Source organism: Prinia subflava, chromosome 3, assembly GCF_021018805.1.
Source record: "Prinia subflava isolate CZ2003 ecotype Zambia chromosome 3, Cam_Psub_1.2, whole genome shotgun sequence".
NCBI lineage: Eukaryota > Metazoa > Chordata > Aves > Passeriformes > Cisticolidae > Prinia > Prinia subflava.
This window is the reverse complement of record NC_086249.1, coordinates 10,812,873-10,840,820: the sequence shown is the minus strand read 5'-3', so window position 1 is coordinate 10,840,820 and position 27,948 is coordinate 10,812,873. Positions and strand designations below refer to the sequence as shown.

The window sequence follows — 27,948 nt, the reverse complement described above, 5'->3', positions numbered from 1 at the left end:
TGCAGGAAATCCTTGTTCTCAGCTCAGCTCAGCCATGAAGAACAAAGCCCCATTCCAGTCCAAGAGTGGGTATCTTTGAGGCATGGCTGAAGCTAGCAACACTACAAGGTGAGGAACCTCGCCCTGCTCCCTCCATAGCAACTCTGTTCAGAGAAGTCTGGACCAAGGGATGTCAATTTAGATTTCTCACAAACACTGAACTCCCAGGGCACTTCAGAATGAACAGAAATATTGCTTCATCTGGGTCAGCTGCTCTCATTTGCCTCCATTTTCAGATACACTTAGAGAAGTGAATTCTATAAATTCCTAGAAAAATGCTGGCTTGAAGTCACCAAAGGCTCTGTGAAAAGAAGTAGCTTATATATTCCCAGCACAAGAAAGAACAATTTAGTTGTTCTACAGCATTTTAAAAGCAATCAAGTTGAAGAATGAGAAACAGCTTGGGAACAACTGAAGCAATTTGCTTTACACTCTTTAACACCATCAAACACAACCTAGAAAAGTTAACAGAAACAGATAAACAAAAATTAAAATTCTCTTTTGAAAAACAAAATTTGGCCAAATATAATAGGCAATTTCTTTCCACCTTTAGGAAAAAACCAAGCCCAATACAAACTCTTCTAAAATCAAGGTTTTATCATATTGTAACTGAGGAAAACAGTAGTTTTGCTGTTTGGAGATTTTGCCATCTTACAGATACTTTAGGCTAACACTCTGGGTGTACTTTGTAAGACTATCACTCCATAATTAAGTCAGTCTAAATGTTGGCTAAGTGCTATGAGGGCAGTCTTTAATTTTCCTTCCCTTCCAGCTGCACATTCCCTTCCTGCAGTGCCAGCACACACCTTGCCATGCAGTGAACCACAGCAAGGAACAAATCTAGCCAGTAATTAAACAAGTTAAAGAAAAGGTAAAAGAAAAGCCTTAATTTTCAGCTGGATGAGGCCACAGGAAGTTAGTGGTGGTGATTAATGGAAGTACATTTAGATCACCGTAAGTATACTCCCAGTCTACATTATCAAGTTCCGCTCACTTTCTTCCAACATATCAAGAAGCCTTTAACACTCCAGTAATTTAACACTCCAAAAATTAAACAAGATTTTAAAATATTATAACAAGTTTGAAGGTTATTCATAAAAGTATAAATTTTAATAAGCACAAAAGTTTCAAATTGGAGCAGGAGTACAACTATTACTTATTTGCTCTAGGAGGAGTGGTCCAAACTATTAGGTGAAGATGTAAATGTGGAAACATTCATTTTCTGATATACAGATACATAAGCATTGCCCTATTAATATATATCAAGTGAAAAATGTATACTAACCTGTTTTTTTATTTATTTGTTGCTGTTCTACCAGTGCAAAATTCTTAGTGAACTACTAACAGAAAGGCTTCTGAGCCTTTAGTGAGATATGCAAAAATATGCAGAATTGTAGCCTGAAGGAGATTACACTAGAAATTCAAGCAAAGTGAGTTAACATACTCATGCACTAAGATGTTAACCTTCTCAGTTCAGGGATTTAAACTTAAACTCTACGGCCTTCAGTTGCATCTGGATTTCAAATCACAGCAGCAGAGATACCATTCTTAAATCTTAATTAGATTGGCAAGCAGCCTGGCTCTAGGGTGAAGGAAAACCTGGAAGGTGGGATTAAGCTACATGCTCTTTCATTCAACAAGGGAAAGGAAGAAAATGATTGATGCTCCATCACTGTCATATTCCTGCAGTGTTTTCAGATTAGCAATCCTTAAGTATGAGTGCAAAAGTCTTGGAATATCAGAGGTCCAGACAAAGATGGAATTCAGTGGTGCTATGGTAGGAGGTTGTCCTGAACAAGCCTCCCTTAAGGTAAAACCAACAATCAGTGTCTGTCTGACCAAAAACTGAAGCAGCACCTGTTAACACTGTGGCATTGGGGATATCTGGGTCTCCAGCACACCTTCACATTATGGGCACAGTACATTATACAGAGGCCCTGGTTCAACCTAAAGAGAACTACACTGATGCTTACAAAAAGTACATGATGTCCATACAAAATCTGTGTTTTTAAAAATCAGTGTCTTTCACTGCCTACATTTCACCAACAGCAATGTAATTAATTTGAATTCCATTAGTTTATTATAGCAGGCCTTTCTAGCTCCCCTTTGATGATGTAGCTTTCTAAAGCATGCAAAGGACAGGAAGAAGTGAAGGAAGGAGGGTCAGAATTATTAAACAGATTTTCTAAAAGGGAACAATTACAATTATAACAATTAAATTCAGCAATACAAAGTATGTGCAAAATACACATTTTCCTGCATAAATGTTGTATTTACTCTAGAAATAAATGTTGTGCTGATCTAGGTATACTTACTCTGAAGTGTTTTAACTTCCTTGTGTTCATCTGGGAAAGCATTTGCCCAGCAGAATATCTAAAAGTGCTTTAAGATAACATTTTTATGCTGCTCCTGATTTATGAAATATATATTGCTAAGCTGAGGTCTTCCCCCTCTTTGTAATTGCTTTGCTTCTCTAGTAGAATGAACCTTTCATGAAAGCTGGAATATAACTGAATTTTCTTTCAAGTCTTTAAAGCTTTTTAAAATTCATGAATTTCCTTATCATTTTGCAGCAAAGCAAAGTATTTCCAAATCCTTCTTTAATTGTAGCGTTTAGTATTAACATGTTAAATGTTACAGAAATTGAGTGGAATAAATTTTCACTTAGAAATTGTCCAAATGGTGACGTATTTTACTGGTAGTACCAAGCTGGTGTCACAGTGTTTGGTTACCTGTCACAGAGCTGTCTAGATTGTCCATACTGGAGCCTGGAGTATGCTCTAGACCTCTTAGTGGCCTACTGATTTCTACAGTTTCTTCTTCAATATCATCCTCATCATCATCGTCATCTGGAACATCTGTTTCCAAATCTGAAATGAGGTTTCCAGTCACGTATCCTAGGGGAGGAACTGGAGCCTGAGGAGGTTGTGTATTGCTTTGGATGTGCCTACACAAAGAAACAGGAAAAGTTATCAGAATGGATGAGACTTTGCAGCCCATGGGCAATAAAACACAAGTCTTTCAACAAGTCCTGAAGTAGGTTTACAAAGCGTGCTTAGTTAGGCCCAAACTCAAGAAAAGTCAATTATTCACCACAGCTTCTAATACCAGAGTGCCTGCACACTTTCCAGTCTTAAATAAAAATAATAAAGACAAAATCCTTTAGGATGGGGAAGGTCAGGATTGTCTTCTCACAGATGAAGAGCGACAGACACAGAGGCTACAAAAATTAGGTAGGAATGCCACAGAAAAGAACAATTCTGAATCCCAGCCTAGCGTATAAGTGTCTCACCCAATACTCCCCCTTGCAAATCACACACTGAACCAAAGTTAAATCTCGCTTCTTCCGCTTAAACAGATCAGTGCCTGAAGCAAAAGTCACCCTAAAGAGGAGGAAATGGCCAGTAGGACAGAAGAAATTTTCAAGTCCAATGAATGCATCATCAGCGAGGCCCTTTCATTTTGCTTTATTCCAAGACGCTTAATTGATTTAATTGCAGCAGTATTAGGGCACGCATGTGTGAAATTACTGCATGCAGCAATCACATAAAACAAAAAAATAAGAAGACAAAAAAGCAGACACAGGATAGCTAAATGACCAAAGGCAAGCATGGGATTCAGCGTTTGATTTGCCTGGCCTCTGAGAGAAAAGAATGCCATCAGCTTTCAGAGCAGCATTCCCCACAGCACAACAGGTACACAGCAAGCTGTGCCAGGGGAGCCAGGCATGACTGGCCTTGGCACAACAGCATGTACCACGCTTGAAATTGCTAACTTAGGCACGTGGGAATCCTTGGGTGGCTCCACGTGAGGTGCCATGACCTGATTTGCATCGGCAGCACTTGGGATGGGATCCAGGATTCTGCTGGTCTCTTGCTTGGACATCAGTAGAACTGAAGAAATTGCAATTGTCACCTGTTTGGCTCCCAGCTATGATACATTTTCAGTGGAAACTTTGTGCTGAATTATTGCCTACATGAATGAATTCTCTTTATTCAATGAGCCTTTTTTTTTCCCACAATGTAAATCTATCAGATATGAGAATGTCATGGTAAATGTTATGTACCATTGGTAACTTTCTCCACCTCAGTGGAGGTTTTAACTTATTGCTTATTCTGAATCTTATTTCCAGAACAAGTGTTTTCCTTTTGACATACAGCCCCCTTTGATTAACAGTTATTGAACACTTTTCTGCCTGGACACCAGGTTTTTAGTGTTCTATGCAGTGTTCAAAACACTGGGGCACTAAAGGGCATTACCATCTAACTAACCCTCAATAAACAGTGTGATTAGCTCCTCATCAAGCAAAATGCTTAAGTATATGTTTAATGCTAAGCTTGTGATAGAACAATTGAAGTCAATTTCTCATGTACTCATAGTTAAGCATATACTTAAGTGATTTGCTGGATCAAGGCCATAATGATTATGTACTTTTCCAGTAATCTCTAATGGGCTCTTTCTTAAATTCCTAGTTGGCTGATCTCTGTATTTCTCACTTGCTACTCCCACAGTAACCTATCTGACAGGTCTCATTTTGCTGTTTAGTTTTTCCCCTGTCTCTACAATGGACAGGTTAACTTTGTGAAAAGAAGACTAAAATATATTCCTTCCCAGTCAAAGCAATGGAGGACTTTCTACTAACTTTGACTAGCATGATACATATCCAGTCAAACAACAGAAATATATTAAAAATTCCATGTCATAAAAATCACTTGTCTCTAAAAATCACCCTTAGCATTTAGCCCAGTACCCAAAAGGCATGAAAAAAAGGTTATGCCCTTGTTATTTTTATTTTTGGAGTTTCAGGCTCAATTACTGTGACTTTACACAAGAGCGGTGTTAAAATCTGTATAATCCTAAGCACATTATGGAACTTCCCAATCAATTTTCATTTCCCCAAAAAGGGAGCAAGACCTTTCCTGCCAGCTGCACGAGGCTTTGCTGCAGCATCCTGCTCCATTATCCGTGCCTGGACCGGTTTGGAGGGCGTTGGAAGGGTAACAGCTGCACAGTGCAGCAGCCACTGCCTGTGCTGGCAGGGTGTGCATCTGTGTGCTGGCTCCGAAGCCAGGACCTTCAAGAGGCCAGGTCTGGCTGCTGCCTGGGATTTGGGGCTGTCCCACAGGCAGGCTGGGGTTGTGCTTGGCAGCGCGGCGCTGCAGCGGGCCCGAGGTACCCTGTTGACTCGAGTGCAGATTGCAGACAAGCCCCGAGGCTTCCACGGTGTCCAGGGAAAACAGCTGGCTTTGCTTTGGCACCGCCTGCCTACCTGCCTGATGCATTTATGGGAGCTCAAGCTGAATAACTCCGTGGCTTTATTTACCAGGGAAGAAAGGCTGCTCCTCTCCTGGCAGCCTGCCACTCAGTAACGAGCTCTGCTCTGCTCCGCCGAGAGTTGAGGGCTTTGTCTGGGTAGAAGAGTTGTAAAAGGACAACTGCTGCTCAGGGAACATCCAGGAAGCAACTGACCTTCACCACATCCCCAGCCTGGTGCAGTTGACAAGTTCTTTTTCAGTCCCTGAAGAGATTGCTTCTGTTTGTTTTGCAGGGGAAATGTTACTGTGGTATTTGCTTGCTCTTCCTTTAAATAGGCATAAAGCACTCTGAAACACTAGATGCATCCTGTAAATACTAACAACTTACTTTCTGCTGTTTCTGGGTTTTTCCCATGGATACAGATCAGAAATTCTCATGGTAGTTCAAAGCACAGAGGTGCAAACACTTCATTCTTGTGACACAGAGTAAAAGCTGCCACATTTCTCTTTCAAGAGACTATCATTATTTTTAATCAGGAATTTAGAATCTTATTATTATTGAAAATCCTAAAAAATCCTGTCTTCTGCTAGCCTGAAAAAAGAGTAGTCTCAATTGTATAAAAGCTGTCCGGAGGTGGGTATTAACCACTTAGCTGAACATGTGCAAAGTTTTGGACTAATATTGTTTTTAGACAAAATTTAGCATATTACCAAGTATTATGATTTTAAAAGCACATAGGGATGTGTAAGGCCTCCCAGTTGTGGGTAAAGTTTTGCTATTTCTTCTTCCATTTCACTTCTTTGGAAACAGAATTGAAACGCTGTTGAACACAGTCATTATTTATGTCAAAAAGGAATGCATTGTTGTTATGATTATTGTTATTACTGTTACTACTATTATTTCATTTCCCCTGATCACAGGTGACCCCTTCAAACATTTACCATGTCTGCTTTGCTATATCAAACTGGTAAGCCCTTGTTAACTCATCGAGGTGAGCCTGAAGCATTGGCTGCATCTCCTCCCGTGGGGAAGGCGTGAGGGTTGCAGTCGACTGTTGCCCGAAGGAGATGGCAGGGGATGAGGCTACTCCCCGGACAGGAGGTGTGGGGACACGATCATCATCTTCTTCAAGCTCATCCTCCATGCCCTGATGCAGGTAGGTCTGAACTGGCAAAGGTGGACACCAACCATCACTGTCATACCTGAAATAAAAACCAAATAAACTTAGTGTATACCAAAACTCCCCTCTGCCGCACAGTACAGGGTGTAGGGGGTACACAGGATTCCTGCTGCAGTTGGAAACCTTGCACACTGTGTTCTAAAATTTAATGAAAATAGGATCATAACTACTTAGACTGTCCCTGCTGAGTCAGTTTAATTTTTTCCCACAACTGATAAGCAACTTGAAGGAGATATGCAACAGAAAAATTACTGACCCATTATCACATTCGTTCATGGTGATTACATAATGTTACAGCACAATCAACAACAAAGAATGACCTAACACACTTCCAGGATCATTAACATAGGAGAACGAATATTGACCTGGACATGAAAATAGCAGCATTCTTAAAAGGTAGAGCAAGCTTTATGTAGCAGCACTTATTTCACAGAATCACAGAAAAAGCTGAATTGAAAGGGACCCACAAAGATCACCAAGTTCAACTCCTGGCCCTGCACAGCACCATCCCCAAGAGTCACCATGAGCCCAAGAGCATTATCCATTTAATTCCATCCTCCCCTTTATTTGTCTATAAATTTACCATTTTTTCTGATTTGGAGCTTAAATAAAAAGGCTACACTTTCCTCATAAATTCTGTTCCTCCCACCCTGCACACGGGCACCTCCTATGATGTGCAATGCATCCATGTCACAGCAGCACTGACCCCAAGCATTTGCTGTGTCACAGCACCAGCTGATAAGGTACATTAGCACACATGTTGACAGCTCTGCCAGCACCCCACCTCCTGGGACTTACCTAGACAGTGCTACATTTCTGAACACTTTCAACACACCTGTCCAGAGTAAGTGGAAAGATTAACCAATTGGAGTACTCTTGAATATCAAATTCTTCTCACTTCACACATAAAGGGTGTCCTCATAGGAGTTTGTGCTTTTTGTTGCCTTATACCAAATGTGTAAGTGGTGGTGCTATATCTGGTCAGGGCTAGAAGCAAAAGCTTTATATTTTATTGCCACTTATGCAGGTTTTGCCAGCAAGTGAATTCTTTTCTGTCTCTGTACTCATCGGAGGACCTTTCAATTCAGTGTTGTATCACAGTATCATTCTGGGATGTAGTCCCTTAGAGACTCTGGCATCATTCCTGGTGGATAGGCCCTAGTGACCGTGGTCATTCCCTGTGCATTATGTCCCCAGAGTAATTCCCTAATCTGAGCACAACTTCAGTTGTACGCAGCTTTGCTGACAATCACACCACTCAAATCTCAACTGTCTGCTGTTCCCATCATCAAACCATCCAGTCAGGCATCACTCCCTTGAGCATCAGCACACATTTCTTCTCAGCTTCTGGTGCATTCCAAAATAACTCAGGATACACAGTTACTTTTTTTTTTTTTTTTTTTTTTTTTAATAAAAAAAAAATAAGGGAACCAGACAAGCTCCTTCACTGTCAAACCATCACACACTCTAAAGGCCATTTTCCAAGCATCATCTAAGTCACTTTATCTTCTTTCCACCTTCAAGGACTGCTGACAAGGTCTTTTTTTCTGCAATGCAGGCAGGCAATTCATTGCACTATACAGTTAATTTCTCAAACCAGCTTGAAAATACTCCCTTAAAGCTTCTGATTTGGAAGGAAGGATTTACCAATTTCCCGAAGAAAAATGAATTACTGTCAATTTTCTCAAGTGTGAAGCCAGGTTATAAAAAGGCTGGGAACACTGAGATGGAGAAGTTGCAAAACCTGTATTATGAACAGAACTTACTTTCAGCAAAACACAAAGATTTCTTAAATGAACTCCACAACTTTTTCCTTATTCAGAAGTCTGTATTTAAAAGCACAGATTCAGGACAGCTAAAACAACCTGACTTAATCACCCAAAAGTTCATGGAAAATATATCTGACAATTCATACTTGCATGAATTTAGATCTCCATATATGTAGGTGTAACCATAAATACACAAACACATATGAGCACAGAAGTGAAAATAAAGGCTGCTTCTTAACATCTGGCCACTAGGAGAGGTTGATGAGTGATTGATCATTACCATTTTCATAACACAGAGATTTAAGAAAACGTTACATGATACGTATTCATCCTTCACAAACAATTAAGATACAACCAGCTGTAATTTGTCTTTCCAAACAATATTTACTCAGGACATTTGCAACTAAGGCTGAAGGAACCATTCTAAAACATGCTGCTAAAAATGTGCAATGCAACAGTTCTCTTTTGCTCTCTCAACCTCATGCTTTGCTGTAATGGCTTCTCCTTTAAAAGGGACAGGGGAAGAGACACTCCCTGGTGATTTTTCAGTGGTGAATAAACGAGCTTTGGATGTGCTCGCCTTCTGACCCTACTGGCTTCAAATCCCCAAAGGTTCAGCTTGATAGCAGAAAGGTTTTTCAGTAAGGAGGTTTCTTAGTGAAAAGTTTCTGCACAAGTACTGTATCTTTACCCAAATTTTGTTTGAAATGGAAAGCAGCCTAAGCCTGAAGTTCAGGACATTTGAGATTCAAGATTTCAGGTACAAGAACCTTTGTCTTCTTAATGTAAGGTGTCTGAAAAGCCACAAGACCTAATCTTCACTTTAAAGAAAAACAAAATAAAACAAAACCCCTCAAAAACCATCAATGACAAAAAAAAAAAAAAAGAAAAAACCCCCAAAATCTCCAAAAAACCAAAAAAGCCCCACAACAATACAAAAAGCAAACCTAACAGACTACCTAGTAACTACATGTCACATAAGGGATACAGTTCTAGAAATATTTGGTACCACCATAGTGATTATTGGCCACATCCACGTCCTTTTTCAACTTCTGAGTAAATCCAATGTGGTGAAAATGCAACTTTTTTCAAGTACACTTACTGAAATCTAACTGCCTTAACTTCATTAGTGACCTCTGATTTTAATTTCATTATAATTAAGACCCTAATAAGTTCTGGTTAACAAACATGAGTGTCTACTTTTCTAATAAGTTTTATTGTATTGTCAGCACTTCTATAGTAATCATTTACTATTAAAAAGTCTGATTCCTTACACTAATAGATTTGTTCCTTCCAAATATAAAATAAAGGTGATAGATATAGGGCACATTCTGTAAAACTGCATTTCATTACACATATTGTTGCAACAAATGAAGCTTCCCTCCCTGGAACGCAACAGAAAGGACTTTTTGAAGTAAAAGGTACTACTTTTCATGAAGACTGACAGTAAGTATCAAATATATTGACATTCAGCAACTAATATTCCATTTTGAGGTGTAATCAATAGCAAGAAATGGAAATAACCAAATAATAATATGCTGACTGCCTTTACTGGGTTGGCTCAATATCATGCGTATTATTGCTGAAAAGTAAATCAAAGTAAAAGATAATGAGTAAGAAACAAGCATTTCTTTACTTGTTTGTGAACTTGTCAAGTTTACATTAAATCAAGCAAAATCATCTTCCTTGAAAAGGGTGGGAAAGGGAGCATGTCATTGTGGGAGCTACTACAGGAAAAGAGAAACTTATTTGGCATGAACAGGCTCTTTGCTGAGTTTGAACAGGAATCTAAGAGATCCTCAAAGATACCACATTATATAACAGGGCTAGTTGGAGTAAGATATTCTCTTTTCCTTCTGAAGTTTATGGGAAAATGGGGGCAAATACCAACCCTAGTGCCTCTGGGAAAAAGATGGTGCAGAAAACTGAGTGCATTTTTTTCTGTGATAGGTTAAGTTACATTTTTTTTGTTTTTGTTTTTGGTTTTTTTAATATTACTTGCTATTCTGGATTATCTTTTGCAATTTAGAGGTCCCCTAGTGCTTATAACACCACTAGCTCTAATATCTGGTAAGCAAAATTAGATGTCAAATTTTTTAAGTTTTTTGGTGATAATCGTGCCAATGAAACTCACATTTGAATTTAATTGTTTTAGGAAGACACACAGAAAAATAACTTTTGTTTAGATGCCACCCTCCTTGTTTATTGCTCTAAACATTCATATTTTGTATCATCTTGTGAGAATTTCATTAACATGTTTGGTTTTTCTGACTGGAAGCTCATTTTTTAGTTGCAATTCACAATATAATTACATCTGCATGTAACTAATTCTAAAATTAACACTTTGAACTTGTCACTGATAGAGTAAATCAAAACAAACCAAGAAGAAAAAAAAGAGTTTTAAAAAGTGGCCTTTTTTAACGCAGTATGTCCATGTTAAAGGCAACATAAAGAATGCAGTCTATGATTGTTTCCCTTTTAGCATGTTGAAAACCACAGAAACAAGATCAACCCCTGAATACAGAAGCACCATTAGGATTGGAAGCATCTTGAGAAAGTATGAGCATTGCACAGTCTTCATCAAAGGTGGTTCCAAATCACTGCAGCTCCAGACTGAGACTCTTAAGCCAAACCTTCAAACATTTTCTGAGTCTGGTAAAATGTTACAAGGTTTTGCCACCACCACTGCTAATGAGACATTACAAAAACTAGAGAAGAGTAATTCGAAACATAATCAGAGGAAAAACTAAGTCTGAATGGTTGTGAACCTGGAGGCTGGTGATTACCTTCTCCTTAAAAAACCAATGTTGTCTTGGTGACCAACATCATTCCTTCCAGCTAAATTACAGATGCTTTATGCAACTGAGGAGTCAAGCCCTGTGTCACAAGGGATTTCTCTGTAAGGTATTTCCATTTGCTTCTAATGCTATTTCATTGTTCTGAAGAAAAGCCAAGTGGTTTGCCTTCTATTGCACAATTGTTTTAGTGAAATGGCTGCACATGTGTTTTAAGGATATAAACTGATAAAGACAAAATTATTATATGGTGAAACAATCTAAAATTTATTTTACCCTCTTATAACAGAATACAGAAGACAATGATTATATGGACTTTTTGCCTTGAGATTTAAACAACACTCACAATCAGTAAGGTTATTCATTTTCCATTACTTCAAAATTCTAACTCTAATACAGCCTGCATGGGCCTTAATTTTAAAATGAATTTCACTGACTAACAGTCATTTATTGCTCATTTTAAGAGTGAAAGGAGTTGGTATAAACTGAAACAACATGGAATTTTTCTAACTTTAATTACGAAAGTAGTAATGATCAATTCACACTTACAACTGACACTTGAAATATTTTTATTCAGGAAAGCTATTACAATGCATTCTCAAAAATGTTTTGTCCTTAGGAAATATTGATTAATCCACGTATTGGAACAGACAGAAATTTGTCCCTGACAGAACAATTATTCTCAAAGGCTCTAACAGAGCTACCCACAATAAACTATGTTTTTATATACTCTGATTTACCTCCAGAGTTTGATAACTGGTATATTACACAATTACACTTCATAAAAAGCATTTCGTAATTGCTGTCTGTGTAGGAAATGTCTCTTTCCTCTCCTGTGGCATTTCTTGTGTGCTTTTGTGTCCTTGGGAACAAGTTTGAGCTATGCAAAATCATGTGGAAAGTTCCAGAAACTTGAAAGTTGTTTGAATAATAATAAGAAAAGCCTATAATTAGCATGCCTTCCTCAACAGTGAGATTTGTTCTAAAAGCCGATGAGAAGATTATTATCCATTAGTTGATCTTCAAAAATTAATCCAATTTGGTGGGGTTTTTTTTGTTCTGTTGGGTCTAACATTTTTAAACATCAAAGCAGTGAAAAAATACACAGGGCCAGATTATGTCATCCTTACTCACTCCGAGTCCCATCAGCTGCATGCAGTCCCAGAATTCAATTAAGCTACCTGTGAAGTGAGATACTTCTCAGCATGAGAAAGCACTGAAGCCCTACAGGATGATGAAGCAAGGTCACTTTTGTTTCCATCTTCAGTCACTGTCCAGAGGAACTATTCAAACATTCCTCCTCCACAGCCTTGAATAAGTCTACAGGATAAGGTGTTCTCTCTTTATTTTTATTTTAAACAAAACAGAATAATATTGTCAGCAAAATTAAAAAAAAAATATAGAAAAGGACTCATTTCTGCAAATCACAGATTTTTTTCTTCAAAAGAAAAAGAAGAAAAAATTACCCTGCTTCTTGCTGATCCACCCCATAGTGCTCCAGCTCTGTGCCTGGAAGTGGCTGCACAGGAGGGGGTGGCAGGGGAACACTGGCCCAGGATGAACCATTATTTTTCTGGGGCTTGGCAGTATTTTTGTTTTTCTTCTTTTTCCCTCCTTTGCCACCTGCAAATCCAAAAAAGAAAAATAAAACGTTAGAGCTATAAAGTGGGGAAAAAAGCCAGCTATTTACATTTCTTTGACAGAATTCTGATTCCAGAGCACATGCCCAAAAAAGAAGATGTATTTATATCTCAGCAGAATCAGCATCAATGTGCTAATGCTGCCATAAGGTTATAAGTAATAATAGCATGGAATGGGAAAATATTTTGAATATTTACTGAAAATCACTTCTTTTTAAACCTCTGCACTTTTGCACCACAGTAGTGCAAAAACAAGGAAATATAAGTTTTCCTGTAGAAGAAATATATTTCCTGATTTATTCATGTGCACTTTATGTCTTCTCAAATTCACTCTTAGATGAAATTACAACAAAACATAGCAAAATATTTCAAATGTCAGAATCCGGTGTATTTATAAGACAGTTTTGCATAACCACTTTGTGTGGAAAACACAGAGGTTAAGGACACCATCCAAAAAAATTGTCATTGGAGTCAAGAACTTTCAAGAGAAGAGTAAATGGTCAAAACAAAAGAAAAGGGGTTTTGTTGATAGGAATTTCCCAATTTCTGCTTTTTTAAAGAGCAGGAAGTCATGTGCAATGTTTTAGGATCTACTGTTCCAGAGGACTCAAAGATCTTGTGCCACTATGGAGAAGAGGGTCTATTTCTGATATACAGCTCTAATGGATGAGGTAGAAATGAAGTGAGCAATGCATTTTGGTTAAACCCTCTGCTCTTCTCTTATTGTCCTTGCATCCACTTCTCCAGCTGAGACACTTCCATTTGTGGGAGAGTGGTCTTACAGACAAAGCTCTCATCCCACTTGCTTTGCGCTTCTTTTAGTTTGCCCTGACTTCTTTTTCTTGTCAGGAATTCATTAAAAGGAAGAATGGCTCAGCATTTTGAATCCCTTGGCTGCCTGGGGATCCATTCTATTATTTGGAGTTTTCTTGTGGCTTTCAAACTCTTTGCTGGGTGGAGGGATGTTTTGTCAGATGCCTTTCCAGTGGGGTGCTCAGCTGCTCTCACTCATCCCTGGCCCGTTGCAGAGAGCACAGTCTAATCCATCTCACCCACTGACGTCTCTTGATCATTTATAAGGATCAGCCAAAAAACCCTCATGTAAAAAGGAATCAATGAATCAAGAAAGCCACAGCTCACTGGTCAGGGAGGGTGGCACGATGTGCACTGGCAGGCAGCACCCTCTCTGCCATGGCTGTAGCTCTGGGCACAGAGACACACAGAAGGAGGTGCAATTCTAGCAGTAGAGACAAGCCCCCATCATGGGACGTTTTGTCTGTGAGATGGGGGATTTCTTCTGTTACCTCCAAACATCAGCTGGATGAAAACAGGGACAAATAGAGAAGGAAGAAAAATGGGATTCTGTGACTCAGAAGTAGCCAAGACTTCTCTTTTCACCTCCTGTTGTGCCTGCTACAGACAGGCAACAAGCCCAGCAATGTTTCTAATCGACCTGGCTGGCAGCACATTGCAAGAGAGACTTTGCTTTCCACTACTCAATTCCAGACCAAAGCTCTTCCTTCCTTGTTTTGGAGTATTTATAGTAAGTCCAGCCAAGATCCTGTCATTCACTATGTGTGAACTGAGCTGATATTACTTCTATTAGGATGGAAAACAGGCCCTTCCTTCTGTTTGTAGCCTGGCAGAGAAGGCAGCTTTCTTGAAAAGGTAAAGAACACTTTGACCAGTGAAAAGAAACCCTAGTGACAGCAGAGATGGAGGAACAAATACATGAACCTTCCAGAGGGAAAAAGAAGCTTACAAAGCACAGGTAAGGCAAAAACAAAAGTGGAGTTCAAAATAGGGTCACTGAACAGTGCCAAGGAAGTAGGTTAATTTTAATTTATGGAACATGGGAGATTTTTTTAAAAGTCAGCAGGAGTAGGAGCCAACAAGAACTGAGGCAGGAGGGGCTGCTTTAGGAGAAAAGCACATGCATGTTTTTGTGTGGCAGGAGGATTTAAACTAGGAATACACAGACAAGGGAAATGCAAAGAACAACTTGGACTTTAGAGATTAGCTGAGGTGGAGAGGAAGATTTTGGAAGTGTAGCATCTTGATAATCTTAGGAGACTGGTAAAATGTAGGTTGGACGTGAGGAGTGCTAATATGGTAGTCACTTGGATTTGGGGGTTTCAAAGAGAGAAATTAGAGATAATGGAGATATTAGAAGGAGTGAAGCAGAGAGACAAGGGACTTGTTTAGATGAAGAAATGAATGAAGAGAACTCCAAGGTCATTGCTGGTAGGGAAAGCAACTGTACAGTTCTGCAGGAGATTTCTGTTCCCATGGGCAGAGTTACTCCACTGTCAGACTGGTGGGACAGACACCGAACACATAAAGCCTGATTTGTGTTTGAAAACTGATGCACCAAAGCTGTGTTTCCCCATAGCAACAATGCTTGATGCTTCAATGTCTCCTCACACTGAAATTCAATTATATTGTTTAAATCTCTAGGTGAATCGGGTGCTGGAGAAAGAATTTGCCAGTTGGGCTGCTGATCCTAGTACAGACATAATCTGTGCAAACTATAGCAACAAAATTTCCCTGCATCACAAAGCAGTTGAGGCTTTAGCTATTTTTCATTCCACAGTGGGATAAGAATTCTCATGATATTCATGTAAGAGAGACAGAAACTTAGCCAGAATAATAAGTAGTACTTACAGTACCAAGGAGGTGAGAGAACAAATCCCTGCTCACCCTACGTCATCAAAGCTGGTCTCTGACTCCAGTGATGCTCTAATTATCAGGCTATTTGAAGGTTTCTCCTAGTTTCTCCTGCATTACTGACATATTATCCTGTATCAAAGGCATAATTAGTGGGCAAGGGAGAGCAAAATATTGGCTCTGCACTCCAATAATCTGATGCTCATCTGAGCACTGGGGTGTCCTGTTGTGAGCTGCAAGAGTGGTCACAACAAGAGTGAAAACTGGCCATAGAAAGACTGACTATAACCCAAAGTTTCCTAGTGTCATCAGAAAATTCACTTCTGACTGAGAAGCACGACACAGAATATGTTGCATTTGAAACATTTGATCGAAGTCCAGACTTTGATCAACCGGTGTTTTCCTGTGACACTTCCTATTTTCTGAGAAAATTCTTAGGCAGCCTTAGCTGTCAACATATCTGAAGTGTGATACTGCCCTCTGATACCTGACATATATGTACCTCACCACATCAATTTCTGCATTTTCATGCAGCCTGGGGAGCAAGCTGATTTCCTAAGCTACTTGTCAATATATCTCACATGCAAGCAACAGGAACCTTTCTTGAAGCATTTCATGAACTCAGCTTCAAGATACCTCTCTGACAATGCCATAAAGCCTATTTTTTGGTCTCAGTCAAATCAGCTAATGCTCCCCCTTGAGAACACAAGACTTGCAAAGACATTTGGCTATTTGAGTCATGGGCCAATGGCTATAGGCTCCTTATCTCAAGATTCAGTTTGCGTAGCCATTTAAACTGACATAAAGAAGCCATTTCTAGGTTTGGTTTGTTACTGGGAGGACTGCTCCAGCTTAAAGTGGAAATTCAAAAGGCTGTGGGTATATTCTGAATATCAAAAGTAAGTCCTTTCAATGCTCTCATATTTCAGCCCTGTGAAATCATAGCTTTTCATCTTAACTGCTGGCTTTTCAGTTTTTGTCTTGACAAAAAAAAAAAAAAAAAAAAAAAAAAAAAAAAAAAAAAAAAAAAAAAGACAGCGATACGTAACATAAGCAACAAGTAAGCAAAATTGAAATCAAGAAAAAGGTGTGTTCAGATATAATACACAACCACATGTACTATGATCATTTTCATCTGATGAAAATGCATCATGTTTCCAATAGAACATGCAGCACACACATAAAATTTACATCCTGTTTGTATGCAGACTTGGCACAATTTGTTGAAACCCCAGTCTCCTTTCAGGGCCCTACAACTATTCCCAAGCTGCTCCACTGAGGTAGAGCATTTAGAAGCAGCTCGTGGGAGTGGGGGATCTGTTAACAACTCAACAAAAATAATAATGTCCTCATGAAGTTCATTGTGGGGAGACCTATAAGCTGAGGGTGGATGCAGAAATACATTTGCTCCAGAGATGGTGCCAGGGAAAGGATGTGACAAAGCGAGGCTGGCAGCCGTGCCGACAAGCGCCACATGGAGGGACTCTCCAGTTATCTCCAAGCAGGTTGTGCAGAAGGCTTTTTTGTTTCAGTGGAGTCCCATGTGGCACTGTTTGCTGATGGGCAAGAACTCTCATGGTTATCCTCAACTGGTGCCTGGGAGGTGTTCTGCCTCCCTGGCGAGCCGCTCGCCAACACCCCTCCGTCCCTCGCTCCCCTACGCACGGCGACGGAACCAACCTGAGAGGCTGCCACTCCTTTCGGAGCTGTTGTGGGAGCTGGTGGTGCTGAAATCCTGTGACTGGTTGTGTGGCAATCTATTAGCCAGTCCCTCAGCCACCCGGTAGTCAGGGATGTAAAGCAAGGCTAAGGGTTAAACGGCAGAGGTCACAGTGGCATCGTGGGATTAGTCGACAGCACAAGCACATGCGACACATGCAGTTAGCAAGTCAAGGGCGGATGGGGTGGGGTGGCAGGTTTTAACTTGGTTATTTTTGGAGGTACGCCTACCCTAGCCTAATGGAAGGCAAATGTGGTGACTGGCACAGGACAAAAGAGCATTGAAAGCACAGTCCAATGTGTTTTGTGATCAGGTGAGGTTCAGCATGCGTGCAGGGTGTGCAAGCATTAGTTCAGGTCAACACGAACAGTGTCTCACAGAGCTAAAAAGAATTTTCTAATTCATGCACAGATGATGCCGTATACAAAGCCAAGGGCTCTGGAAAATAAGAGCTGCAATTACCATTGTTGCCTTTGCCTTGGTCTGGGAGAGAGTAACCAAATCCCATGAGGTCGTTTTTTTGCTGAATGGAGCTTTTCCACTGCGGATCTGGTAAATCGACAGCCAGCTCGTGGATGCTGTTGGAATGCAGGATCTGGGTGGTGGCGTAGGGCGTAGCCTGAGTGATTTGGCTGGAGCTGTTGTAGCTGGTTTTGGTGGTGAAGTCAATGCTGCTGTAAATGGCCCCGTCGGAAAGCATGGTGGCGGTTTTATCTCCTTGCCCTGGCACTGGTGGCAACACATCTGTGGAATGAAACAAATCATTGGTGCACGGGAAGCCGGAAAGCACCGAGGTTGAAGCTGAGAAATAAACGTGTCATTTTGCACGTTTGCATTTCAGCTGAGACAGGTCCATGAGCCAACGAAGGGAAGATGATGTACAACCATCGCCAAGCTATCAGCAGCTGTGACAGCCCTACCACTTGTCCTTCACATCTCGCTGCCTAAAACCATCTTTTTTTTTTTTTTTTTTCCCCTCATACCTTCAACTGTGAAAGTGAAGTTTGGAATATTTCTCTACTGAAGAATGTTTTCAATTGTTCATGCTGTGTCAGAACCAATGAAACTGTCTGGGATTCAGGGACATGATGAAAGGAAAGAATTTACAAATCACAGAGGGATCTTGCCCAGCAAATATGTAGAAAAACTTTCAAAGTAATTTTTTAAGGGCATCACCTTGATTTCCTTGAAGCTTTTTGCATCAGCTTATCTCATGTTCCTTTTGACATTAGCCAGTACATTTCTTCCTATCAACAAAAGAAAAATCTGACAAAAGCAAGTTGTTCCTGATACGTGAAAGAAAATCTGATATTCTGAAAGGACTTAGGTCATCAGTCCCTCAAAATGGCAGAGAGATGTTGATAAAGGAGAACAACTTGTTCAAAAACTCCAGTACATTTACCTGAAAACTGTTACAGCATATTCAACTAAATATCTGCTGAATTTTCTCCATATTTTGAATGCTATCCCACATGCAATTTGTATCTTTAATTGGTTAGATTGGCAGTCTCTCTCCTTACAAAACACTGGAGTGACCTTTGCTGGTGGAATACTAGATCCAGAAACTGAGACTAGTGGAGTGTGAAGAATCTAATGATGACTGGCATGATGTCCCAAGGAGAACCACATCTCAGCAGATAACCCTTCTTCCTGCTCTCTCAGAGGTCAATAAATCAAATGCTACTATTTTTACAATTTATTTAGACACCGAAAAGTTGAATCAATTCCAGAATGTACTTCTTTAAAAAAAATCCTTCATTTATATGCCATTTTCTTTCTACAGCCAGATGGCAGATACAGGTTCCAACTGTTAGATCATACTTGAGCTAATGCATACTCCTATAGTGAGGATGTTCAGATCCCACTCTAGGGATCACAGCCATTTTTATGTACCTTAAGCCCCAGAAAGAAAAGATGATTCTTGCACCTAGTCAAGGGTTTAAGCTTAGTTCCAAACTGAGATATAGGTTTTGTGCAACCTCGGGGAATAAATTTGTTCTCTGATTGTCTCAAAGACTTATTCAGTAATGAGATGTGAAACCATGGTCTCCTCACACTGATTTAATATTTTTTGTTTGCTTTCCTTGATTTTTGGGGGTTTAGTTTGTTGGTTTGTGGTTTTTTGGGGTTTTTTTTTCCTGGGATGAACATTTAGATGACAGAAGTATTTTCTTTTGTGTTCAGGTATGCTACAGGGAACATTTTAACATGGACCCTAATAACATCTTCAGTCTCAGGGCAGCAACATAATATTAACAATAAATATGGCAATAGCATATGCTCAGCAGAGACACTGCAGAAAGATTAAATTTGGGTCTATCAGCATGATCTGGTTTTCCATACAGCAAGGAAATGGGCACAATCAAGTATTTAAAAGATCATAATTGTATTAACTTGTATCTGTAGACAAATTGTAAGTGCAAAAACATTTCAATTACTGCAAACTACAGCTCATACTTCAAAATCATACTGTTACTACCTGCACATATGCAATGTGCCTGCCAGGGGCAGTGCACAAACAAAAATGCATCTATGTGCAAATATAGCATGAGATGTGAGAGACAAGTGCAGTCCTATCTTCCTTGCATTTCATCCACAATATGAACATTTCTCCTTTCTACAATCGGTTTCGTCAAAGTATAATGGCTTGAAGTTTAGTAAATAAATTCTGTTGTTGATGTATAAAAGTGAAGGAAATCCAGCTCAACATGTCTGTGTTGGATTTGAAGACTCAAAGAAGTAAAAACTAGCAAAATGCTCATCTCTGAAGTACTCAGACATACATCTGTCTTTTGGAGCATATTTCTGGCAGTGGAAGAGGTATCATCTCTGTACAGTCATTGCAAAATGGAGAACTATTCATGTGCACACACTTGAAAGGGAAGTTGCACAGCTGCCCACCAGCCAAGGACTTTCAGTCATTCTTACTGATAAGCTGAGGTTCTCCAGACATTCTGGGAATTTTCAGTACAAGGAGAATTACTTTTTTGACCTCAGTGAGATGTATACATTTAAGCACTCAAAGAGCTATCAAGTAGAGATTTTACAAAGTGCCATAGTCACTGAGTAAAAGTCAAGTGTGATTTTCCCAGCAAGCTGTCACAGCAAAACCACCACACTGTATATTTTAGACCGAAGATGAAGAACACATTTCCCACTGGAAACTTTCCTCAAAACTCTATGAAATCCAATTTTTGTTTGTAACTTTTGAGATAAATGAAATAGTGCTGAAATACTTGTGCAGGGAAGCTCTTTGTTGCTGCCTTGGAGATGCAATACCACTTTGTGGCCTTGCAGGACTCCAAGGCTCACCTGTGCTTCCCACTCACAGCCTTGCTCTCAAATGCCTGTCTAGGACAGTGGGTCTCACTCTTAAGGGAAATTTTAGGACTGCCTGCCTCAGCTTCTGAGTTTCCAGGGTGACTGATGCCATCCTACTCTTTTTAAAATTCCTACAGAATTTTTATGTTAACACAGACTTTTTAACCAGTAAAAGAGGCCCAAGTTCTATCTGTATAGTTCATATTCCATCTCTGCATGTTAAAATACTTCTAATCCATCTTTAATGCAGAAACATTTAATCTCAGCTGCTGAAACAGATAGGGATAAGTGATCACAAACCACCCAGAATAAAAGTTTTAGCTCAGCTGTAAAGATCATGGGTAGAATTAAGCTGCTGAATTTTAAAATGTAACTGTTGTATCTCTTGCATGAATTTGGACCTATGCCTCATGCACACTGCGGCCAAAAATTAAAAAAAAAAAGCTTCCAATTCCAGTCATATAGAGCCAAATCCTAAAAGAAAATGGTAATTTTTCTGTATTTTGTGGGCTTAAGAAAAGATGGAAAAGTACTGAAGGGTTTTATTTTCAAGTTATTCACAACAAAGAAGCTGGCAGAAATTCAGTTGCCTTGTAAATATTATCAACAGTGTTGCTTACTTTTAAATATTTTTGACAAGAGCTTCATAACATTTTTATACAGAAAATAAATCTAGTGCATTTTGTTGTAATTTTAAGTCACAGCAGTCAAACCACAGGCAAGAAGCTTTTCATGGGAATGTATAACCAGTATGAGGGATGGTCTTCAGAAGCAGATTCTGGTACAGTCCAAACCAGATTTTTTTTCATATTTCCTAGTTTGACAGTTTTACAGATTTTTTTTTTTTTTTTGCATTTTAATGCACTTTTGATGTATAGGTCGTCTTGATTTTTGTTTATCTGTTTATGTCTTAAAAACATTTATATACTCATTTACGTTGGGAAGTCTTCTCCTGACTAGCATGCAGAATTACCTTTGTTATCACAGAAACCAAGGAAGTAACACAGAGATACCAAGGAAGTAACAGAGAGATGTGAACATTACTACGAATTTTAAAAATCCCAATCCTACATCTTAAAATTCCCATTTGAGTTAAATGTTTGAAAGGAAATAAGCCCTCTAAAGATTCATCATTGTAATCTTTACCTCATTCCCCCTAAGGTGCTCTCTCAAGTCAAAACTAAAGCAAGAAGATCTAAATAGTTCCCTTCTATGTATCCTTCCCTCCAATGAAAAAGAAAGTTGCTTAAGGCTTTGGAGGTTTTCTTCACAGATTCTGAGTTGAGACTGAGAGCAGGCCCTCGGCAGGGAGAGGATGGGGAAGGTGACAGCAAGCAAGTCATTGTGTCCTTCTGCTGAAGGAATATATTTCCAGCATCACCAGAGTTCTCCTCTGCTCTTATGGACGTCCTCCATCCCTGGCTATACTGTCCTGCACAGCACATTGCTCATCTCCACACAAAAGGAAATGAGGCTGAGACACAAATAAATTTCTCTTGACATCATAAGGAGACCCTGTCTCACCACTGCGGGGCAAATTACAAACTAGACCTACATTTTAAAAATGTAAAAAGAGATAAAGCAAAAGAAACATTTTAAAGTCAATTTTCAATCAAATCTAGAAAGAAACACATAGAAAGAACTACGGTGATAAATATATATATATATATACAGTATTCATCATAAATGTTAACTAATGGAAGCCTATTTTATAATATCGGTTGACTTAATAAAATTAAACCTACCTCCACGACCAAAATTCCCAAGATCATTGGGTCCACTAGTGCTGTTATTTACTGGCAGACTTGTGGCAGGCCAAGAGTCTGCAAGCCAAGGATAACTGGGGTCACTGGCATTCAACAGACCTGGTCGACTGAAGCAGAATAAGAAAAGGAGATATACACACAAATATATATCCATACATATACATGTATATGTAAAACTACAATATCTGTCAGGTAAGTAGTGATGGAAGGGGGCATATTACTGTTCTTCCAACACCATAGGTAACTAACAGTTTAGGAGACTTTAATTTATTTCAAATTACAATTGTATAGCCTTTGATGATTTAAAGACCTTGAACAGTTAATTAAGGTTATATACAAATCAACTTTGTCAGTAGAAGTGGGACTAGGCATCCGTCGTGACTCTGTCAGAATCCAAATGAACTCCGTTGTCTGTGTGAAACAGGAGTTAGGCAGCACCAGCGTGGGATCCTACGCCAGGGCTGAATGATAAATTACCACCCCAAGGGAGCCATCACTCAAACTGATTGCTCCATATCAGCCATTTCCAGGACTTTGGGCTACTATTTCTTCCTTCCCTTGCATCCCAAATGCATGCCTGTCATCCACAGGCTGGTAACTCTTCCTCTGAGCACCCTTAGAGGTGGTTTAGAGGCAAGCAGGTTTGAGGAGGATTAATGGGAAGTCCACAGCTATCTCTGTGTGCCACTACTGTGTGGCTTTTATATCCCTGCAATTCCCAGCTCTGAGAGCAGCGTTGAACAGGGAGCACAGTGAAAGACAAGGCACACTCGGGCCCATAAGGCTCCGTGTCTCTCTCACCCCAGGATAAACAGAAACTTAGCAAGGTGGATTGTTTGTATTTATGTTCAGCAGGGGAAACAAATCATTTGCTGCAGACACCCCTTCCCCCCAAACGAAAACAAAAGGCCGTCCGCAGCTCCGTCGTTTTCCTGGGTTATTAAAGCCCTCGTGAAGTTGGAGCAACATCTCCGATCATTGAACATTACAGACCCCTGCCTGGAACAATCCCTAAGAGAAACATCCGTTTCCATGGGAACGGCAATAAGACGGCCCAGCCGCATTCTCGCCACATCTACTCGCTCTCATTAGGCCTAATCTCTTTTTGCTAAAATATTGATTAAACAGGAGATTGGAAGTTATTACCAGGGCCTAATTACAATCTCCATATTGGCAAAGGGAAAATAGATGAGGATATATGGGCCCGTTATCAGCTTTTATCAATTTCAATTGAGTAGCCAAAGTTGTGGAATCCAGTCCTATCAATCTACAGCCTATTCATCATCCATGAATCATTTATTTTGTGATCGATTAAGTGTAATTGTTCACTCACAGCAATTTAGGGGGAGCCAATAAGGAGTCTTAAACAACAGCAACTTCATTTGCTAATGTCTAATTAATGCAATAAACATCCCAGTAACAAATGAACACATTCTTTGTGATATTTACTTCTCATTTCTTCCAGGACATCTGGGAGATATGAAACATCTGGGCTTGCTTCTTTCAAAGTGCACAACAGATAGGTCATTAAACCTTGTGGTAAGCTACTTAACTCCTCCTAGTGCTATCAGTCTTCCCAACGATGGGGTATGACCCAAGTTGCATCACCTCTGGCATTTTTCAGATCCCTTATTTTAAAAATAAACCCAGTGGAAAGACCTTTATACAAAGAAACATACCTTCCATTGCTCATTAGTCCTCCATCTCCTCTTTGGAAGGTGACTGTGTTTTGGTTGGAAAAAAACAAAACAAAACAAACATATACACACACACACACACACACGTAAGACAGGGAAAAATCAATTAGTAATAATTAAAAGTAACAATTCAAACTGCTCAGTGTCCAAGGTCAGAGGTCTCTTGGCATCATCCCATAATAAAGTGCAGAAATGACAAGAAGAGGCTCAAGCACATCGAGGCTACAGTTCATTTAGGATCTCACTGCACATTACTGATTGACAACACATCACTGATTGCTCTGCACCTTGCAAGGCAAAAGGCCTGAATCCACCACAGGCCCCTTCATATGACTTTGCATTGCAAGTCTGAGCCATGTGATGAAATTGTTTTCTTGGCATGCTTCTGCTTCAGTACATAATGACATTGCACCAGTGAGTTAATAACATCATGTCGTAATGCAGTAATATAATGTCACCACACAAATATGTCATTTCTCAGGACAAACACAAAGAGGTGGCAGCTCTGTTACAGCTCAAGGGATGGAAAAAAGCATCCAGCTGCACCTTTTCCATTAGAAGTACAGTTTAAGAACTAGCACCCACACATAAATGCACACATGCCAGTGTCACTGGCAAGAGAAAGGGTTTCCAGTCTTCCATCCATGGGGGATGCCAAGGACATAATCAGAGGGAGACAATTGTTTTTATGTCTCCGTTCACGGGTGTTTGACAAAAACCAGCCTCTCCCTTATCTATCTTATTAACAGGATTACATTTCAGGGCGATACAGTAAACCCACATTACTGGTGAGATGCTAATGGACAACATTTACTGATTTTTCTGAAACACTGAAAAAATATTTTGAATCAAGGCCAACAGACTACTCTGGTTCTCAGTGGCAATATCCCATTATTTATTGTTAGGCATAGATAAGGCAGACTATTAAATTATACCAATGTCCTGGACACCTGCACCCTTACAGGCCCCTGACTGGATGAGGGTTTGAATTTCAGTAAGGAATGGAAGAGTCTGTGACCAGCTTGATTTAAAATAGGCCTTCATTTGGAAATACTATTTACCTTTGCAAAGACAGGTGCTCCCATTATTAAATTATAGCTCCCAGAGTATTTGCAAGATTTTCCAAGTATTAGTCCAAACTACACTAACTCAGGATTAGGATTTCTATTATACACTATTCTAATCAGACCAAATCACTGCAGCCAATAGAATTATGTGTTAATTAAAAAAATAAGCAATGACATAAAGCCACAGGGAAAACTCTTCTGATACCTTATACAATCCTTCTTACTTTATTAACTCCTAGGGTAATTTCATGGTGTACATTCTGCAAAGGGGACAAAACCAGCCCCTCTGGAAGCTCTGCTGGAAGAATAGTAGGGTGATTAATTACCCTTCACTGCACAGCAGACTAATACCAATATCAGAAAATCACTGCAGTCATATGTCACATCAAAATGGTTAATAGCTGAATTTTGAAAGGGTGTAATCAAACCAATTAATGAAAAGAAAATCAAAATGCAAGTACGGAAAGTACTAAATAAAGGTCTGCTTTGAAAAACAAGACGTGGTAAAACATTGTGGGTAATTAATTTTAGAGGCAATGCTGCTTTCATTCACGTGGTATCTAACGGGCTGTCAAATGACTACCACTCGTTGCTTAAAAGTGAATAATCTGAAGTGCTGTGCATATCATATGTGATTATGCAGAGATGTGGGTACTGCCTGGCTTTGTTTCCAAGTATCTTGGTCAATAGTACATTAGATGCTGTTTCCTTTCTCCTGCTTTCCTCCAAATTTAATACTTGATTTCTCCAACTTTCTGCATTTGTCCAAGTGACAAGAAATAAGGAAAACGAGAAACAGAGGTTTGTTTGATAACAACCTTTATAAATAAAGTTTACAGATCAAAGGAACTGCAGTAGAACACATTTTCTGAAAACTGCTTGGATTGATGCTCTTGTTTAGACCATCATCTACCAGAAATTATTTTGAGGTAATTTTGTTGCCACTCGTATAGCACGTACAGGTGTGTGAGCTTTTAAACGAGCATGCCATATGAAGGAAAAAACCCCCACAACAATATTTGTGGTCTACAAATATTTATATCCCTGTGTACCTTTATAAAGCAGAGCTAAAATCCAGGAGCTTGCAGGAGATTTCAGCAATGTTTGCCTGACACATTTTATTTGCTGTGTAGGCAGGTATGGAAAAACTCCCAGGCATGCCATGAGAACTCCATCAAGAAGACAGGACATAGAAACCTCTTTGCTAGAGCCATAATTGCTGCAGGTTGGCTGTGTTATAGGAGATTGCTGAGAAAAAAACAAGGATCGCAGAATTTGCTCCTTTTTCTTCCGTGTGTCCTGGTGGTAGGAACTTTTTTGCTTTCTTTTCAACTCCCTGTGTTAAATCATCTTACACCCTCCCAACATACACATCATCTTTAGAAGAAAGGTTCAGCTTGCAGTGACATTGTTTTTCCTAGGGAAGACTGAGTCTGGTTTATGGGATATGTATGGAGCTAGGAAGAAAATCAGGGGTTTTTGTTTATCCTTTATCCTGTACACCAATATATGCATGGTTATAATCTCAATGAGAAAATAAACCAGAAAGCATTTTATTTACTTAATGTGCTCGGTATGAAAGGCTTTGGAATATCAACTAAGCTTGCCAAAATTCCTCTTGAAATGTGGCCATGTCACTGGGATGCTACAAACCCCCCCATATTCCTGATGCCCTCCATAAATGGGCTACCTGAGGCTGGATAGAGAAGGTGCCTTTCTTTTAGCATCAATGTTGTGAAAGGCAAGACAGCTAACAACAGAAGATATGGTCAGGCTGCCAAAAAAAGCACTATGTTTATCATTCCTGCCATACATTTTGTCAGCATTTTTTCCTGCAGTTTGATTTCTGCAATTACAAAACAAGTCTAAACGCCTGAATAGGAGCATACTTAATGCAATGCAGGCTTGTAGATGTCACTGTAAAAATAAAACACACAGACAGCTGGCTTTATTCATCCTGTCTCCACTTCAAAAAGCAGCAGAGCAATTTCAAGGGGCAATGTAAGAGGAGGAAGGGAAGGATGTCCCTATCACTGACCCACCCATCTTCCTTGCTTTTTATCACCAAGGAAGCAAAAAAGCTCTTTCAGCAGTCTTTGCATCTGATACATTTTCTTAGAAAGGCTGAAGACCTGCAGGGAAGAGATTGGTTTTCAAAAGAAGATGAAAAAATAACCTCTGCATAGAGAGATTTTGAAGGAATCCCCACCAGCTTATACTTCAAGGACTGCAAAAATGCAGAAATATAATCCAAAGTGCATTTTAAATGCATAAATATTTCAGGAAATTATATTGTATATATTTGTATAAAAACCAGCATATGTTAAGGAGCTTTTCACATGCTTTTTATTAAATATATAAGGACGTACCAAAACCATTTACTAATATTATCTGACAAGGTTAAACGTAATCTTCATGCCTGCTAGAACTGGAAAAATATGAATGTATAGTAAGTCGACATTCTGAGGCAAGGAAGCTTTAGAAAGCTTTAGAAAGCTTTCTTTATGCCTATCTCTAGTAGGCCACATTTTCCTACTGCAAATGAAAACTTTAATGTTGCCAGCCAAGTCTCATTCCTTTTACTGATAAGCTGTTCCTCAAATATGAATGTAGATTAATCCTCTTTTAATAAGCATTAACTCAGAACAGATAATCAGCACATAAAAATTCCATCAAATCGTCTGTCTACCTTTGGATGATTCTGTCATACAATTCATCCTTATTTAATAGTTTCAGGAGCTGCACATAAAATGTGTAATGTTTCATGATTCTCTACTTTTAATTTGTTTTCTGTTTACTGGCTTTCATAAAATCTTTGATCCCAAGGAGCACTAGTCACTAAATAAGCTTACTTATGAGTAAGTTAAAATACATATTTACTTTTTTTGCATGACTGATGGCCTAGACACTTGAGAACACCTGAATATTCTGGTGAGTGGGTACTGGCACAACAAGTTTGAAGGCACAGGAAAGATAAGCATCAAAAAACCCCAAACCAAACCAATCAACCAACAACCCCAACAAACCAACC

At 39.4% G+C, this 27,948-nt stretch overlaps 1 protein-coding gene across 6 annotated transcripts in view; it reads right to left on the bottom strand.

Annotated features, from left to right (window-relative positions):
* ROBO2 (roundabout guidance receptor 2) overlaps window positions 1–27,948 on the bottom strand; it is a 429,807-nt gene that overhangs the window by 26,613 nt on the left and 375,246 nt on the right. For all 6 annotated transcript variants that reach the window (XM_063393923.1, XM_063393924.1, XM_063393926.1 and 3 more), the window contains exons 18-23: window positions 23,833–23,875; window positions 22,133–22,260; window positions 17,529–17,810; window positions 12,506–12,662; window positions 6,237–6,497; window positions 2,772–2,986 (exon numbers count right to left, since the gene is read on the bottom strand). In XM_063393923.1, the coding sequence (XP_063249993.1) occupies window positions 2,772–2,986; window positions 6,237–6,497; window positions 12,506–12,662; window positions 17,529–17,810; window positions 22,133–22,260; window positions 23,833–23,875 (1,086 nt within the window). The remainder of the gene's footprint in view (window positions 1–2,771; window positions 2,987–6,236; window positions 6,498–12,505; window positions 12,663–17,528; window positions 17,811–22,132; window positions 22,261–23,832; window positions 23,876–27,948) is intronic.